At 41.1% G+C, this 18,956-nt stretch overlaps 1 protein-coding gene across 3 annotated transcripts in view; it reads right to left on the bottom strand.

The window, feature by feature from the left end:
* The window catches only part of mink1 (misshapen-like kinase 1), a 33,805-nt gene extending 15,091 nt beyond the window's left edge, over positions 1-18,714 (bottom strand). For all 3 annotated transcript variants that reach the window (XM_085469971.1, XM_085469972.1, XM_085469973.1), the window contains exons 1-13: positions 17,312-18,714; positions 12,478-12,543; positions 11,872-12,054; positions 11,673-11,783; positions 10,935-11,025; positions 10,711-10,841; positions 10,570-10,624; positions 7,955-8,033; positions 6,547-6,722; positions 6,384-6,453; positions 6,089-6,299; positions 1,610-1,717; positions 922-1,008 (exon numbers count right to left, since the gene is read on the bottom strand). In XM_085469971.1, coding sequence (XP_085326097.1) covers positions 922-1,008; positions 1,610-1,717; positions 6,089-6,299; positions 6,384-6,453; positions 6,547-6,722; positions 7,955-8,033; positions 10,570-10,624; positions 10,711-10,841; positions 10,935-11,025; positions 11,673-11,783; positions 11,872-12,054; positions 12,478-12,543; positions 17,312-17,368 — 1,425 coding nt within the window. In that variant the 5' untranslated portion in view covers positions 17,369-18,714. The remainder of the gene's footprint in view (positions 1-921; positions 1,009-1,609; positions 1,718-6,088; positions 6,300-6,383; positions 6,454-6,546; positions 6,723-7,954; positions 8,034-10,569; positions 10,625-10,710; positions 10,842-10,934; positions 11,026-11,672; positions 11,784-11,871; positions 12,055-12,477; positions 12,544-17,311) is intronic.
* Positions 18,715-18,956: the final 242 nt, after the last annotated feature.

The raw sequence follows: 18,956 nt of genomic DNA, 5'->3' as shown, positions 1-18,956 counted from the left end.
ACTACAGAAACATTCCTACTGGGTTAATGTTCCACCTAGACTTAATTTAAAATAGCAAGAGAGGAATGCTGCTCGCTATTTGACGATGTACTCCAATTGTGAGCTGGAGGTAGGCTTACAGTTACTGAACAAACTGGATGTATTAGAAGTAAATACTGTGATCCACAGAAATTTGGCCTACAAGGCCCATACACCTGGATATTTTGTCTCACTGCACTGTAGGGCAATTACGTGCAGCACACACATAAACGCCCCTTTTATGCCAAACCCAGAGGAAGGATAGCGCACTTGTTTTCAGCCTTGTGCTCTGGTTCCCTGTGAAGACCTACATACCCACAGGAGCTCTGTGCAAGACATTAGAAAGCATTTGAAATTCCCTGACGCCTAAAGTAAATAGGATAGGATTATTTTTCCCACTCTACAAAACAGAAACAAAGGCTTTAGTCTTGATGACAGCAACTCCTACACTCCACAGGTGCACGCAGAAACAAAGATGCCACGAGTGCAGCGATTCTACCCTTCAGTGTGCGCAAGATATCATTATACAATGAAAACTGCCCCCAAAATCTAGGTCACCGCATGTCTTTTAAATTACACGGAATATTGTGGGAGCTACATCCATATTCTGGAAAATGAACCGCTTATTTACATCAAGGTGCTCCACATGTAGAATCTTACAAACTCAAGCTGAGCTTTTATAGTCTGATTGAGAAAGAAAAAAAACAAAAACATCTCATCTCTGACTTTTATTCCATTTAAAAAGCATCTAAACCCAAACACAAGCAGGCTTGCAACACTGCAGTGTTTGGTTTGGAAAAAAGCTGCCCTCCTTTTCAGACAATATATTATAACCAGGAGATGAATGTGCAAGTCTCTGCAGTTTGAAGAGGAAATGATTAAGGAGTAATAAGGACTAGTTACCATTAACAGCGCTTGCTCCTGAAGCAACTGCTGTTGGAGGATTTCTAACTGCCGCTGCTCCTCTTCTAACTTATGCCTGATAAACTCCTGAGGAAAGGTAACAAGGGAGGAATGATAAACATTGAGGTGATGAAGGAGGAATGAGAGCATGATTGGGGGAGGGGAAAGACCATAGAAGCAGAGTTATGTAATATCAATCCAGTAACAGAAACCATGTGTTGCATGGATTAAAATCAACAATTTTAGTCTCAAAACAGTCACCACCCATGTTAAGAAGCTGCAACAGAGACTAATCATATGACCATTAAAACATACTGTCAGAGACCGTGAGAAGTGTCTAGATTTAAAATGAATGGCAGTAAATGTAAATATTTATCACGACACTGTGACTGATCTAAGGGACCAGACTGATATTTTAAAAAGGGGCTATTTGGCACTAAAAGGTGACTGTGCCATGATGCCAGACTCTTGTTCTACTGGGTAGACTGGAAACAGCATAAGAGGCGCAGAGAGCTCACCCACAGAAAACTCATCTCTGAGTAAATACACTAATTTAGACCCTTGCTGCTATGGCAACCTACTCCTGGAATTTCACCACCAGAGCAACCTGCACAGTGTTGCCGCTGGACACGCCTACACTTCGCTCCGATTGGCCGACTGCAATCCCACTCCTCCTGTGGTTGGTTACCTGCTCCCTCTCTGCCAGCCTCCTATCTTCCTCCCGTCTCATATCGTCAAGTCTCCGATGGGGACCCTTTTCTTGCTGCCTCACCATCTCTCCCTGTTTTCTCTGTTGCTGGGAGAGAAGGGTGACAGGAAAAAGAGTAATGAGCACAGAGGATGTGGCTGCACAGAGAAATTAGCCTACTGTTAAGAAAATTCTCCCCTGCAAAGATATGAGGAGGGTGGGGGTGAGAGCTGCAGAAGTACAGGGCAGAGAAAGGAAGCTGTGAGTCATTCTCACAAACACACACCTAATGCATCCTAATCATCTTTTCAGTGTACTGCTTTGATTCAAACTTGAAGTGACAGTTTTTCCACTTGTGACTGGGGGCGCTTTTTATCTGCCTTTTTCTAAACAGAGACTGAAACACAAAGATTTGTTCTTTGTGGGGAAACGAGAGCCCCCGCGACTTGGCAGTGGCACTAAAACGCACTCGTACACTCAGTCATCGCTGACACTTTATCGGTAAACAAAAGAGGTAAATAAGATAGACAAGGAGGTGAAGAACGCACCCTCGCTGTAGTTATAACCCTGTACCAATGTTGCACAACGATTACAGCAACAACAGCAGTGTAGGTGCGCTAACATGTGCATCAAATCCTACTGAACTCCCCAGAGATTTCACAGATTTCCCCCCCACCCCATCTCTAATTCACTGGGTTATGCAGGCATGTCTTTCAAAGTATTTAGCAACATGCTCAGCCTTTTCATTAATAATGTCTAACATAACATCCTGTCAAATCCTGACTGTGTGTCAGCTTCAAAGGAAGTTCAGATGCCGTGCAACAAAGACAACATTTTCATACAATTTATTGTCTGTAAGCTTTGAAGGGGTGGATATATCAACACTATGTCAGCTACTGTTAGAAGTACAATGCTGTACTTCTAAAAATATACAGTGAAAGACTGTTCAGAGCCGAAACATTGTGAATGAAGGTACTGAAAGAAAATAAAAAGCATAAGAATATTTCATTTCCAGTGATTCAGATCTGGAAATGTGTGGTCATTAATATTTTTTTGCTCTACTGCAAAAACTCCATTCATTCATCCTCTTCCACTCATCACACATAAATGGTTTTCTTACATTATTAAATAACACAAGCGGCCCTCAGTGCTGAGGTAAGGTTAGTGTAGAGCACTCGATCTTGGGTCACTATCACTAATGTAATTGAGCAATCATCGATTCTCAAATTGAGAAGAAAAAAGCATAATGACAATACATTTTGTAAACTCCATCACTTCAGAATACTTTGTTCTAGTCTACAAGGTGACCTGAGCTTAGTTCAGTACTTATAACTAGTTATTTAGTCACGTAGGTTGTGAAATCGAGACAGACAGGTGAGTGTACTGATGTGTCTGTCTCACTGGCCAATTTCAACATCTAAAGTATTTAAACATTGTTACTCTTACATGTGCTTTTGTAAGTCATGCCAGTTACACGGCATGCGCAGACAGTGTGAGGAAGTAAATCTAAAATGCCACTGCCGAAAGCAAAGAAACATACTGAAATCAAACTCAAAGCAAGAAAAGGACCAACCAGAGACAGTTATGTGGCTAAAAGAGAAGGACAAGTACGGACAGACAATGAACTACATAGCTTCACTGCTTGAATTAAGATGTGCTGTCATATTGCATAATGTTTTTGTATCATGAGCTGGTAGTAAAACGTGCACATTTCTAATGATCGAAGATCAAGAGTGGAGGCAACTCAAAGTAACATGCTCTTGTTCCATCTCGAACAAAACATGTGTTTGCATTTCATAAATATTATCACCATAATTAATCAAAACTAACAACTCAAATCTGATGATAAGCAGCAAAGCGGTTGTGCAAATGTGGAGTAAACACAATATTAATATCTCAGAAAAGAACGAGCACTTGTAAAAAACACGGGCCTCCTTATCAGTCTTTCCTCGTTCTTATTTAAGGTGGAATCCATTTCAAAGTTCAATTCTCAATCACAGGAAATGATTCTTGTCTCAATTCCCACGACAAGCTGCAGTAAATATTTTACATCATGACTATTTTAAAATTACTGCTTTATTCGCTTTAGATTGTTTCGCTTTAGAAGGCCGTCTTCCTAAAAGAGTGGCGTGCACGAATAAATAAGCTACGAAAAGATAAACATTAATCAAGCTGTGCTATGCAGGAATTCCTGTTATTCCGACTAGTTTTAGTCGTAGTAAAACAGTGAACCCAGATCCAGCAGCCCCCAGTGACAGCTGGGCGAAAATGCCCACCTGCTCTTTTGCTGTAAGACTCATGTTTGTGGGATAAGCATGAAGCTTAAGCTACTAATTAACCAGATTAGCATAATGACTGGCAAATGCTCAAAAACACACCTACCAGGGATTCTGAATGTGCTGTAGCATCTCCTTTTTCTAATCTATACAAAACCTAAAGTGTAGAAGTGACACCAAGCAGTTTCTTTGACTTCATTGGGGTATTTCATTTGATCGTGTTTGTATTTTTTTCTTCAAGTTTTGTTATAGGTTATATTTAATTATTCTTAATGATTTGGCAGCTATGACACAATAATTTCCCAACTTCTGGAACAGATAAAGTCTCAGCTTATTTTAGGGGCAGGTCTGAGCTGTAACTAACCCTCTACAGTCACACGGAGGAACAAGAGCAAATGTTTCACTGTGTACAGATCTTTTTGTTTTTTTAGAGAGGTCAGGCTTTCTGTCCATATGCTAAGTTATGCCAACCTTCCTGTTTTGACACCCAGATTAGCACAGAGATGAGATGGGTATCATTCCAATTCCCACCAACGAAACGAATGAGCATACAGTGGGGCAAAAAAGTATTTAGTCAGCCACCGATTGTGCAAGTTCCACCACCTAAAATGATGACAGAGGTCAGTAATTTGCACCAGAGGTACACTTCAACTGTGAGAGACAGAATGTGAAAAAAAAATCCATGAATCCACATGGTAGGATTTGTAAAGAATTTATTCGTAAATCAGGGTGGAAAATAAGTATTTGGTCAATAACAAAAATACAACTCAATACTTTGTAACATAACCTTTGTTGGCAATAACAGAGGTCAAACGTTTACTATAGGTCTTTACCAGGTTTGCACACACAGTAGCTGGTATTTTGGCCCATTCCTCCATGCAGATCTTCTCGAGAGCAGTGATGTTTTGGGGCTGTCGCCGAGCAACACGGACTTTCAACTCCCGCCACAGATTTTCTATGGGGTTGAGGTCTGGAGACTGGCTAGGCCACTCCAGGACTTTCAAATGCTTCTTACGGAGCCACTCCTTTGTTGCCCGGGCGGTGTGTTTTGGATCATTGTCATGTTGGAAGACCCAGCCTCGTTTCATCTTCAAAGTTCTCACTGATGGAAGGAGGTTTTGGCTCAAAATCTCACGATACATGGCCCCATTCATTCTGTCCTTAACACGGATCAGTCGTCCTGTCCCCTTGGCAGAAAAACAGCCCCATAGCATGATGTTTCCACCCCCATGCTTCACAGTAGGTATGGTGTTCTTGGGATGCAACTCAGTATTCTTCTTCCTCCAAACACGACGAGTTGAGTTTATACCAAAAAGTTCTACTTTGGTTTCATCTGACCACATGACATTCTCCCAATCCTCTGCTGTATCATCCATGTGCTCTCTGGCAAACTTCAGACGGGCCTGGACATGCACTGGCTTCAGCAGCGGAACACGTCTGGCACTGCGGGATTTGATTCCCTGCCGTTGTAGTGTGTTACTGATGGTGACCTTTGTTACTTTGGTCCCAGCTCTCTGCAGGTCATTCACCAGGTCCCCCCGTGTGGTTCTGGGATCTTTGCTCACCGTTCTCATGATCATTTTGACCCCACGGGATGAGATCTTGCGTGGAGCCCCAGATCGAGGGAGATTATCAGTGGTCTTGTATGTCTTCCATTTTCTGATGATTGCTCCCACAGTTGATTTTTTCACACCAAGCTGCTTGCCTATTGTAGATTCACTCTTCCCAGTCTGGTGCAGGTCTACAATACTTTTCCTGGTGTCCTTCGAAAGCTCTTTGGTCTTGGCCATGGCGGAGTTTGGAGTCTGACTGTTTGAGGCTGTGGACAGGTGTCTTTTATACAGATGATGAGTTCAAACAGGTGCCATTCATACAGGTAACGAGTGGGGGACAGAAAAGCTTCTTACAGAAGACGTTACAGGTCTGTGAGAGCCAGAGATTTTCCTTGTTTGAGGTGACCAAATACTTATTTTCCACCCTGATTTATGAATAAATTCTTTACAAATCCTACCATGTGAATTCATGGATTTTTTTTTCACATTCTGTCTCTCACAGTTGAAGTGTACCTCTGGTGCAAATTACTGACCTCTGTCATCATTTTAAGTGGGGGAACTTGCACAATCGGTGGCTGACTAAATACTTTTTTGCCCCACTGTATATCTCTTAATGTTAGAGTCTTCCTTTCAAAAGGTTGAATTTTTACCTCTTCAAGTCTGCGACGCTGTTCCTTCTGTTCTTCGATGCGTTTCTGTCGGTCATGCAACAGTTGCCTCTTGTGCTCCTCGGGGTCCCGGCGCTGAGCTGCCAGTTGGGCCTGCTGCCTCTTGTGAGCCTCTGAGCGCTCTTTGTTCTCCTGCTGCAGACGCTGGAAGTCCCGCCGCAAGGTGGACTCACCCGGCACATTGAGGATTGAACTGAAGACCAAAAATCAAGATATGAGTGAAAAGAGAAACTCAAACAAGTCAATAAGTGTCCTTTGACAGAAATGCTAAAATTACCTTGACTCTCTGTCATCTCCACGATTGTCCTCCTCTTCATCACTACCACTGTACTCGTACTCTGTTTCTTCTGTAAGGAAAAATAAATTCAAGTCACTCTAATGTGAATTTTTTTGCTGACTGTCTGTGAACACTCTACAAAGCTGGTGCTACACTTGCTTACCCTTCTCTCCTCTTTTTTTGCGTGTACGGTCAATATGGTCTTTGAGTTGAATTCGGACCTGGCGTTCAGTGGGCTGATCCCTGATGAAGGAATGCTTGAGCAGCTGCTCCGTGGATGGCCGGCTGGGATATGTCTTTACAAGGCAGCTCTCTATAAAGTCAATAAATTTCTTGGACCTGGCAGGATGAGGAAGGTTAGAAGATAAGAAAACTTGAGCAGGAGGCAAGCTGATAGTTGGACAAGTACTGCACAGAATACAGATTCAACAACAATGAGACATTGAAGAGGATCTTTTCACATATAGCGGGGTAGGAATAATCTTTATCAGTATTTGAGAAATAAAAGACCTTTTTAGAAATGTTCCTCTGTTAGTCAAATGTGAACTAAGTTGTTAAGTTTTGCGGTTAATGCTAGCACCATTGTGTGACTATTGCCTTTTCAAAAATTACTTTCACTGATGGGGGGGCTAGTCGCTGTGATTAACCAGTTAAAAAAAGAAAAAGAAAAAAAGGACATAAACAAACAATGTGATTAACGATTGTTTGTTTCATTAAAATAGGACCATAAACCACATGATCACTGTTGAATAATGCAATGCAGCACAGTATAGTAACTGTGTAATTACTGGTATGTGCATCAGGTCATTAATGTCCATTGTATTCAACTGATCATGCACCTGGCTCCGTCCCCTACTTCTTTTTTTTTTTTTTTTTTTTTTTAAACACTCATGTATTGGTAGAACATTGGCAGCAGCTTTTTTTTTTCCATGACAATTATAAAAACTGTGGAAGAAACATTGCATTTTTAATCCTGCGTGAGCAAAAGTAGATCCACTACTAAGTGGGTCCATTAACGACTAGCAGGAAAAGTAGCGGGTAGGAGAAAACATGACAAATTAGTTTAAATGCTTGCAAGCAATCAAATCTGGCTCATAAGGAGAACAAGTGCGCGACCTTTAATGCTTTGAAATGTGAGGGAGATTCAGCTATTGCAAATGCACCCAATTTATCTTGATGCACAAGATTTTGGAAACTAGACACCGTCCTTCAATTTCTTGTACCATCCACACGTTTCCATTCACATACAGCAGTAACCTGATACGCCAAGTGACTACACTACTACATCAGATGTAAACCGTGCCCTCCTGCACTGACCTACTTCTTTGCCATCACAATAGACTACGCTTATTTGCTGACTGTAGTTCATAAGTTATTGAATTATTATTTCAATTTAATGAAAAGTGATAACAATTACAAAGCCTGCAGTGAGGCAGTATGTTACCAGTTTATTACACAGAGGGAAATATGCTAGAACATTGTTTACTGAATGCACAATCCAACACACGCTAAGAAAAAAAAAGGCTTTTCAAACACTTTGATATAAGGCACTGGTAAGGCTGATAACTCACCACTTCTTCGATTTAAGTTTTGGAGGGGGGTTCCTGGGGATCAGGAAGAGGGCTCTCATTGGGTGCATGTCACACAAGGCTAAAGAAATAAAGGAGATTACTGGGGTTAAATCTTTCCGTCCATGCTGTGAGTCGATTTACAAAACAAAGAGCACATCAGAATGAGGGTAATGTTAGAGTATCATCCACTTCCACATGTGGCAGTTTGTGAATAACACATGCCACCATTATACATGTTTTCTGCATCCTCAAACATGGTTACAGCTGCTGTTATCCAATCGTTCCCAGTGCCTCAGGCTTATTGTTACACTGAATGTAAGAAGAAGGACTGTGAGTCATTGTGTTCCCAGCGTAGGTAGGTAGCTAAACCTGACTGGTTAGCTTTAGACTTTCACAGTAAATAGGCTTTTGTAACACAGTCTTTAGGACATATCCAACGTGACTGAGGCAGGAAAGAGGAAATTTTCATTTCAGCATTTTAAAGTATGCACGAACCACAGGAATCACAGTGAGAACATGCTCCATATAACATGCACTAAAGAAATGGCTCACCCACTGACACGATGTTGGCACTTTTCTAAAAATTCCCGGGAGTAGAAATTATTTTGTGCAAACGGTTACCTGCCGCTGTCCCTTTCAGTGTTTTACTACAGACAGTCCAAAAGCTCAACACTCAAACAATTACCTTTAGGAGGTAAAAAAAAAAAAAAAAGCTAAAGATGAGCAAGGAGTGAGCATACTGTGCAACCAATGCTTTGATTCACCCTGCAAGGATCGTGAGCACATTACTAGAACCGGCACAATAAAGCTATCCCAGTGAAACTGTGACAAATATCATACAGAATCCTCGCCAACCCTGCTGATGATGGATGAATTCCCAGTAAATTCCCAGTAGATTTAGGTCATGTGATCAGTACAGAAATAAAAATACCAAGTGCAGATATTTAACTACTACTGTGACTATTTAACCTAATTAAGAATAATGTTTACTTGGAAGAATATTGATTACGGTAATAAAGAGCAAATTCAACATTCAGAACTAATAACTGACTATAATGCCCATCATGTTGTTATAGAATATAACAAAGAGAGCCAAGGCCAGTGTGGGCTTTAGCATAGTTATTATGCTTTTATTACACTTTTAAGCAGGTGTTAACAGATTCATAAAACCTGTCTTGCATTTAGGATTGGCAATATTATATTTAAAAAAAAAACATATATATTAAATTGACACCAATTATACTAATCAATACTCAAAATTACTATTACATACTCATTTGTATTGCTATAAATAGTGCCATCGTTGCCTCCTCCAGTCGACACAAAACTTCACACAGCACTGCTGCAGACAGGCAGGCACACAGCCCCTCCTCTCACTAACAGCTAAAGTAGCTGACGCTCACAGCACCAAACAACATTTCAGGAGGAATATCGAGCGGTCGGGAAAGGTCCCGTTTCAACAACACTGAAGTTTTAAACAGTTATAATTGTTAACCTACTTAATCTCTATTTGATATACAACACACACGCACAGTTATGTTGTTCCTGTATTTTTTTTTTTACACTATAGCAGACAACTTAATCAGTGTTATTGATCTTATCATTTGCATTGTTTTAACCTCCATTAAAAGAAATGCTTCTTCTATCTGTATGCATTTTTCTGGGTATCAGTACCGAGTTTGAAATTCTAGTATTTTGACAATATACGCCAACTATACAAACTATACTTTATAATATAAATAAAAATCAACTGACAAATGGTTTCAGCATTACTATCAAAAGCAACCATTTTTAAAAATAGAGGCTAGCTGATCGCTTTATTAGTGGCAACCAAACTTCAGTTATCACCCTGATACAGTCAGTACATGCTGCATAATTTATCACGGTACAACACTATCTTGACAGTTGGTCTGTGTGCCGCGTGTCATTCACAGCAGCAACATCATGATCTGCAGGAGCTTTCTGAACTTTCAGAATGGTCTAAAGGGACAGCAGTGGCTCTACTCTGAAAATAGAAATTTTGTTCATCTCAAAGAAGGAACTACTGCACTCGTGATGTCAACGTTTCACTAAAGGGTTCAAGTTTACACACCAGTTTTCTGTAGACGTCATACTGAATGGTGTCACAAAACCACACCAGCCAGTGAATGACTCGAGTCTTCTACTCTAAAACTCTGCACATATATCAGTTTAAAAACAACCACCCACTTATCAAATGTAGGAGCGCACTACAAGCTACTCGTGTTGAGCTACTGTTCGACACCTTCTTTACCAAACTTTTTAGCTGCTACTCTTCAGTGAGATTTTTTCTTTGCTTCTTTGCATTTAACACCAAATTTCCATGCAGACAAACCTCCCTGCTAAGCAGACCGGAGAGATCTGTACAAGCAGCCTCCACAAGCCAACTGGCAGCTCACCATTTCACTACCTTGATTACAGTGAGTCAGCCGTCCATCTGAAGATACAGACAACAGGGCTGCATATGCAAGACAGGCTCATTCATGACGTCTTGCAGAAAGGGCTTTGAAATTATGAGTTATCTGTTGCTATGTTAATATGCACTATTTAGCAAAAACTGGTTCAAAAAAGTGTGCAAAGGTTACAAAGACACTTACGAGGAGCTCCTTCGGCCATCTCAATAGCTGTGATTCCCAAGGACCAAATATCACTCTGCAAAATACACAGGGGCCCAGGGTCAGCCTTGCACTTTGTTCATACAACATACTGCACATAAACAAAACTGTGGCTGGTGTTACCCTGTAGTCATAGGTGGAGTCAGGATTCTCATCGCAGGCAATGACCTCAGGTGCCATCCAGTACGGTGTGCCAATAAAGGTATTTCTTCGCCCAACTGTCCTGTCCAACTGGGCACTGACCCCAAAATCGACTGAAAGTGACATAAAGAAACGAGAAATAAGAGACAGAAAAGGGTCCGAGACTGGGTCTGCTTTAGTAATGCACACTATCAAAACTAACATACCCAGTTTGACCTCTGCATTCTCTGTTAGCAGAACGTTCTGGCCCTTGATGTCTCTGTGGATAACTTTATGGGCATGGAGGTGAGAAAGACCCTGTTCATATAAAAACAAGACAAAAAAAAAAGATCAGTATGTAACAAGCTCTGCTGCACACACGTTAGTGACAAAACAGCAAGTGTGTGTGTGTGTGTGTGTGTGTGTGTGTGTGTGTGTGTCTCTCAGCCTGGCAAAATGTGGCCTTGTAGATACCTGCTCTGACAAGCACTAACACAATAGCAGCGTTGAGCAGTTTAATCGGCTTTCTGCGTTATCCACACATCTTTGGGCTGCTCTTAAAAACATGATAGCATCACAAATGTGCAAAATTACAGTCACACATGAGGCTTAACAGTTGGATTTGAGGTTGTGAAATGGTGTAGTACAACCCTGCGTACTGTATAAAAGCTGTAATTAGTAGCATTCACCTGCCCTGCTACCACAGCTGGCTTTGTTTTCACCTTGACTTTGCCTACGTGTGTGCCTTATCTTGACAAAAAAATCTGGTCAGGGAGGAATGTACTTCTGTGGGAACCAGCGCATAGGTGACTTTCCCAAGTGTTTATTGGTCCATCTGTCTCTGGACAGACTTTGACACTACAAAGTGACAACTGTGCACATGACAAAACTTCACTAGTATGTGGAGGAATGTGGTCTGTCAACCCTTTGGCATTGTGGCTAAACATGGCTTCTTGATTTCTCACCCTTAGGATCTCTCTGCAGATGTAAGCAATCCAGTCCTCCTTTAGAGAGCTGCCCTTAGTGTTTTTCACCAGGTCGGTCACTGACCCCGCCCCACAAAACTCCATCACCAGCTATGAGGAAACAAACACATCTCACTTAGAACAATTAATGAGGCTTGCAACCATTAAACCATCAGCCCAGACACAGTGGCAGACAGACCCAAAGCTGGTCGTCGTGTCCCGGCGGACTCTTCTTGACAAAGGCACCGTAGTATGTGGCTATGTTGCGGTGGTGGCTGTATTTTTTCAGCATGTTTATTTCAGCTTTGATCTCCTCTTCTTCCTCCTCTGTAACATCCATCACCTTGATGGCAGCCAGCTGGCCCGTCTTCACGTGACGTCCCTGAACAAAAAGCAAGTTGAATCATTCTAACACTAATCAGTAATATTTAAAGTGAATCTTGGATTCTATCTCTCTGGAACTCTTTGAATTTGGTCCATTAAGTGTGGCTAATTGCTTCTTCACATCATTTTCCTGTTCTTAATTTACATTTCCTTTTACTAGAGTGCCTTATCTTCCCGTCACTGCCACTTGAAATTTAACAGCCTGATAGCTGAAATTTTCACTGACATGACAGTGGACTAAATCTGCTTTAATCTAAGAAATTAATGTACAGAACGTTTAAAGAACAGACACTGAAGGAGGCTGTGCAGCAACAATCCAAAATGCTCACTCAATGCACAAGTGATAATTCAGGCACTGAATTTTTTATTCTCCATTAGAATTCGTGCATTACTCATATGTCACAAGGGCATCATGGCTCACCTTGTACACCTGTCCATATGTGCCATTGCCAACGACCTCGACCAGCTCGAAGATTCCTGCTGGATCCTAGTAAAGAGAGCAGCAGTTTAAAATGACTTACAGTAGACAGGCAGAGCAATTAAGATACATCATTTAATCCACATCAGCTTGACATACTAAAGACAAACAAAGCATTTCAACAAAAACAAACCTAATTCACTTTTCTTTTTCAACATTTGGGAAAAGGCAAAATTAAAATGACTGCACTCAAAGCTCACCACATTTATTTTTGTTTTTAAGTGGGTGATACTTGCTTTGTTCTTCTTTGAATCCTCCACATTTACACTTCAATGCTGACCCCAAGTGCAGGTTGTATTTCATGTTGCTGCGCTCATATTTCTTGGGTAAAGACTAACCCTTAAATACTAGCACCCTGCTAAACCTCACCTGTTCTTGAAACAGCTGCAATCAACCAGCGGTTATATTAGCACAAAGGCTAAATTAGCACGAGACTGAAAACAAAACAATGCTGAGGCCCCGCTGAAGACAAAGAAAGATCTGTGTAGTTTTTTTTTATGACTGCAATTTCAGAAGTTGTGTACTATCATTAGATGTAAGCGTAGCTACAGATCTATACCCCTTAAGAACAGTGTCATAAAACCACATAAAGCACATGGGCTTGTGCAGAACAGAGACCACAGACAAAAACAAATAACAGCAATCCCAGTGGCTTCTACTGTGTACACCGGAGACAATATCACAATTACATATTTCCATACAAATGATCTAAACTCAGTGTTCTCTGCCACCCACAAAACTTTACACGGAGGAAGCAGACACTCAGAGACACTAAATATTGATACTAGATTAGATATGCAAAGACAGATTCTGACAATACTGACATAAAACTTTTGCCTTTTTTCTTCATCTGTTCATTCTGTGTTTCAGTACCACGAACACATATTTCACTGACACTAATAATGAGTAGGTTGCTTTGACTCAATTATGCAACCCCCTCCCCCCCAAGAGACAAGGGAAATGACAAGCAGTTCCACTTTCATGCAATTTCAATATGGCTTTAAGAAGATGTGTGGGTGGTGAGACTGCTGCTTTGGGTTTAGATTGTACACCATGACCTATCCTGCTTTCATCCATTTCCAATGATGGGGTTTTTACGCCTTCAACAGGGAGGAGAAGATTTTCCTTTAGGACAAGGAATTACGATAAAGAACAGCATGATTGGGAAAACTTGGCAGTATATCGGGGAAGTGACCAAAGATTCAATACACATGGTTATATGATGAGATACACATGTTAAGTATAGAGGACAGAAAAGTGGGGAAATGGTAACGCAAAACAGGAGGGGAGGCAACAATGTAACGATAGAGTGGGTGGCGAGGCAGAGACGGCATCTTCGCCCACGTAAGCACAGAGTGGGATGAGAGGAAAGATATGATGGAAGGGGAAGGATACAGTGATGTTCAAAGAGTAGCACCACCAGCAAAAAGTCAATTAAAGTGTCATCAGTGAACGCCAAACAAGCAAGGTGTCAGTAAAACTAGGCTAGAAGGGGGAGGTTGTAACCATGTGGCTGTACCCATGTACAAGGAGGGGAACCTCAGTGACTAACGCACATAATTGAGCCAAATAGTCAAGATGGTAAGCTAGGTTTAACAGTATGCACTGTAAAATATAGTGGTGATGGTTAAAGAGGAAGGAAAACCCATTTCCTGCAATGTCAACACCGCTAAGAGGGGATGTCTTTTAAGAAAAGAAAAAGATGTGGTTACAGACCTGCAGCAATCATCAAAATCAAAACTCATCGCGTGCCTTCAGCGATTAGAATCAGGGAACAATTTTATTGTGTTATTACAATTTAATAACACATCAAATGTGTGTAAAATAAGAATAACAAAAATTACAGGAAATGGCTATAGATTTGTTTTAACCTTTTCAGAAAGTGCAAATCAAGCATTCCAGAGCTTTCATTAATATTACAGCTATTTTCCTCCTTTGCATTTTCACCTAACTGACAATTGAGTATTGCATGGCTTATTTTAATTTAGTCTATTGTTGTATTGTTATTGTTCTAAAGTCTATTCTTCATTTTTGGGAAGCACACTGTAACATTGGGTTCGATAAATCCTATACAAATAAACTTTATTATTGTCATTGTTGTGGGTGGCTAAGGTGATTGACTTTTTGACTGTAGCAATGTAACAAAATACCTCAATTGCATTTGCAATTTCTACATATTGGCTAGTGGCTGCTGCTCAGGAGGCTGAGCAGGTCATCTACTAAGAGGAAGGTTGGTGGTTTGATTCTTGGCTGCTCCAGTCCGCATGCCAAATCGTGCCTTAGCCAAGATGCTAACCCCAAGTTCCGCTCCAATGCATCCAGCAGAGTGTGAGTGTTGGATAGAAAACACTTAAAAAACATAGAATAAAGTGTTTGTATGAATTTGTGTGAATGTTGGCAAGCGGTATAAATTGCTTTGAGTGCTCAGGCAGAGTAGAAAAGCCCTACATAAGAACCAGTCCATTGGCAATGTAAGTGTTTCTGCATAAATAATTTGTTGATGCCTGTTTGCAGTGAACTGTTGTTATGTAATGCTGGGCCTCTTCTGTACTGTGTAGCAAATTTCTGGAAAAATGCTGTGATTGAGCCACTGATTTTTTTTTAAAGCCCATTTAATAATTTCAAACGCTTTTTTTTTTAATCTAAGAGTGAGGTCCCCTTTTGTTTGCGCAGATGTGGATGACGCAGTTCACTGTCCTGCCAACAGTTATCACGTTTTTCAAGGAGTGATGGTAAAACCAGAGATATGCTGTAATGCGAGGCAGGTAACAAGGAGAATGCTAGCCAGTAAAAAACTGACGCAAAAATATTGAATTAAACATACCCTGAAAAACCTTTATTGGGGAGGAAAACACGACTGTTAAAGCTCAAGAATAAATAAACATGCTGTCATAATCTGACGCATACGTCTATGTTTTTGTGATTGTATGCATCTACTTTTGTTTTTTGTTGTGAGTTTTATACAATAAGTGGTACTTAATGTCTGTTCAGTATGTTACATGGCTCTGTTAATGTTGATCAGTGCTATCAACCTGCCATGGATTGCAGAGGAAAATTAGCTTATACAGCTAAATCTGGCATATTTACATTAAATGGCTCTCACGCTCATGTTTACAATAGTGCAATGTCCCTTTTGGATAAATTTAAATATATGAGTGATGGTGAGTTACAGTGACAGTAAACAAAATATCTGTTTACAATAAAATTTTAAACTGTCATTTGAGAAAACTACAAAAACAATTCGACACTTATTTATTCTGGTGGCTTATCATGTAGATTTTGGTGGTGAAACTTCTAAGATGTGAAAAACAATTAGGTAAATTAATATTATTTTCCCTGTTTAAACACACCAGTAACTTAACCTTAGCAAAATAAATGACTAGTCATTGACCTGCTTAATCACTATTATCTAGTGCAGCATTAAGTATAAATTCTCTAAGACGCATCTTTACTGGTTCTGTTTCACTCATTAATCAATAGTAGCAGAGCTGTCATGTAACAATTTGGGGTCAGTGTATTGCCCAAGGAAACGTAGCACGGGATCAAACAACCAACCCTGCATTTAATGGACAACCTGCTCTATCACCTGAGCCACAGCCATCACACGGTCAGTTTTCATCAGTGGAATACCCAGCCATAGATAGAATCACAAACAAACTACTATTTATTTCCACATCTCAGCTGTGGTGGGCAACAAATCCTGGGTCATTTTTTGCACCTACCCAACTGTTCTTATAAGCAAACTGCTACTTAAATTACTAGATCCACCATTTAAATACACAATAAATTATTACTAAATGAAGTGCAAGATTAAATAATTACTACAATTTTTAGAAACTAGGTCACATCTGCCTGTGTTGTTAGTGAAGGCTTAGGTGAAATTTCCAGGTGAAACCTCAGAAGAAGGTCAGGGAAACAGGACAAACCTGCCCAAACAATCAGTATTTGGGTAAAATATCCTGATCTGTTTAGCCCCAATACCATGTGAGAGCTACACTGAAATACTAGAAATTCTTCATCTTTTTCAGAGGGAATCCTATGAAACTATGAATCTTACTTTGTCAAGAAAATGATGGTATTACTTTAAACATAGTTTGAATTGGAGTTATTGGGTAGCCTTTTGATCACTTTAACTGTAGATGGGGATTCAACAGTCAGTCAAACATTATCAAAATGTTAAAAGGGATGTGACAGATTTCTTGACTCTCGAAGAGTTTCTAATGTTGCAGAAGTTAGGATTTTCAAACTGGGGACTTTAATGGGACACCAGTTAAAATACAAAAGGAACAAACACCAGGTCTAATTTCTTCACGAACAGTCTGATATGTTACATTATATCAACAATATTAGAATGTTATCAGAACGACACAGATGTGCCTTTTTCTTATGGAGTCATAAACCTCCATAAAAAAAATACCACCAGAAGACAAAATGTTCTTTAAATAAACCAGCCTTCCCATTACATGATGTAATCACACAGTGGCCCAGTGTTTATAGATACTGGTGCTTATTTTCCTCCCAAACCAACAAATTAACATTGTCAGGGCAGGGTAAGGTGGTCCTTTAAGGGAGAAATCCCAACATATACTTGGAGGATTTGTGTACAGACTGTACTGCTATAACGCAGGCCGATTGATGTTTATCCCACCTTAACTTTTTCGCGTGGGTGTTCAATGGTCGTGCTTGTGTCTGAGGCGAACTGGCATATGACATAATATCTAATGAGTCCGTCTGCCATCATTTTACAATTCACTTATCTGGTAATAACAATACTCACCCTCAGAGCTGCGAGGTCTATGTCATCCAGGCTTCTTGTGGGGGCGTTTTCAGACATAGCTGGCGAAACTTATCACGCTGGCTAATAAGTTAGCCACTAATTTGACAAGAAGTGCTTAAGGGGGATTTAAGCGGCCGATCACGCGAGGTTATAACGGCCTAAACCCAGGGGAAATACAGCAAAGTGGCGGTCCAACACGCAGGAGCTGTAGCACTTAGATTAGCAAATGCATCGCAGAGAGCGGACAGACGCACCCAGCTGGCTAGCTCACGTCAACTCTGACCGAAAGCTGTAAATGTTATTCGCACTTGTTTTACATTAATGCCGCCTGCGGCAGCTAATCAAATCGCATGCAACTTAAAAAGTAGGATTTTTTTTAGACAGGCTGTCAACGTTGCTGTTAGCCGCCCATTTGATATCGATCTAACAACTGGCAGGTTTCAAATGCAGAGCACCTCCGCTGTTGATGAACACCATGCTGCGTTCATTTTGACAAGACGCCGCTTCTCCCCTGCTCTCCAACATCCCAGCTAATCTCACATATGATACACCGATGCGTGTCACCGAGGGGGGAGAAGAAGAAGAAAAACAACTACCAGACAGGTGTTGTGTGCTACTGAAACATTCCTACTTACACTGATAAAGTATGCTATTTTTTTTATTATTATTTACGGTTTAGCAGCGCAGTGATTGTTTTACTAAGAACGCAACGTCTGATGTGATGGCGTCCCCGGGTCCGTCCGCACCGCACCAGAACCGACCGTCAGGCTCTCACTGCTGGCCTTAAACCTCCCGGGATTTTGTCACAGATTAGGAGCGTGGGGAGGAAAAAATGGAAAAAAGGGCCTCGTTTCAAATGCGATTCCCTGCGGCTGCAGTTGTCAAACTTGTTAACGCGAGTTAAATTCGCCCCCCGGGTTTCGTCCAGAGCGCACAAATAATCCGAATAGCGAGTCAGGTGTGTGCGGTTAATCTAACGTTTAACTGGCCGGCTGGCTAACGCAGCTAGGCTAGCGAGCTAAATTGTCTTTTCCAGAATAAACTTTCCCTTTCCTTCTTCATCCATTTTCTGTGTTGACAGTCGCGCCTAGCACTGCCAACCTTCCGGGGGAAAACACGGGCAGACGAGCAGGCACTGTGTTATCGGCAGCCACCGTAATACTTGTAAGCCTGAGCACTCGACGCTTCAAAGTTGAGCGCTGCCGTCGATCTCCGGCGTCCAGATTTTATGAACTTGCAGTCATAGTCCGCCACTGCTAGAATCGGTGCAGTTTCTAACTGCGGTATAGCCGCCAAACTTGTTATTTCGCCATGTTTTGCTTCCCAAGTCCACTCCTCCCTCCCACTCACAGCCTAGATGTAGTCTTGTTGGGTTTGTACTGACGATTGGCTGCACGCAACACTCCTGAAGTGTTTTCTCTTCTCGACTGGCTACGGTGCTTCATCAGGGACAAATTACCCGAAATTACAGTGGACTTCAGCCTACGCAGCTGCCTCTGTCTTGTTTGAGCTGCACAGCTAAGATCATCCCTAGGCATACCTGTCCTGCTCTGGCCTTCTGGGTCACTGGATACACGTTTAAGGCTAAAATACTGCTGAATAAACAATGCAGATTTTGGTAATAAGTGCCACATCTAACAAATAT

The sequence above is a fragment of the Copadichromis virginalis genome, linkage group LG10 (assembly GCF_057382275.1).
Source record: "Copadichromis virginalis isolate Kocher_CV1m ecotype Utaka linkage group LG10, C_Virginalis_male_GT1.1, whole genome shotgun sequence".
Classification (NCBI taxonomy): domain Eukaryota; kingdom Metazoa; phylum Chordata; class Actinopteri; order Cichliformes; family Cichlidae; genus Copadichromis; species Copadichromis virginalis.
Note: the sequence above shows the minus strand (reverse complement) of the source record. Positions and strands in the feature narration are given on the sequence as shown.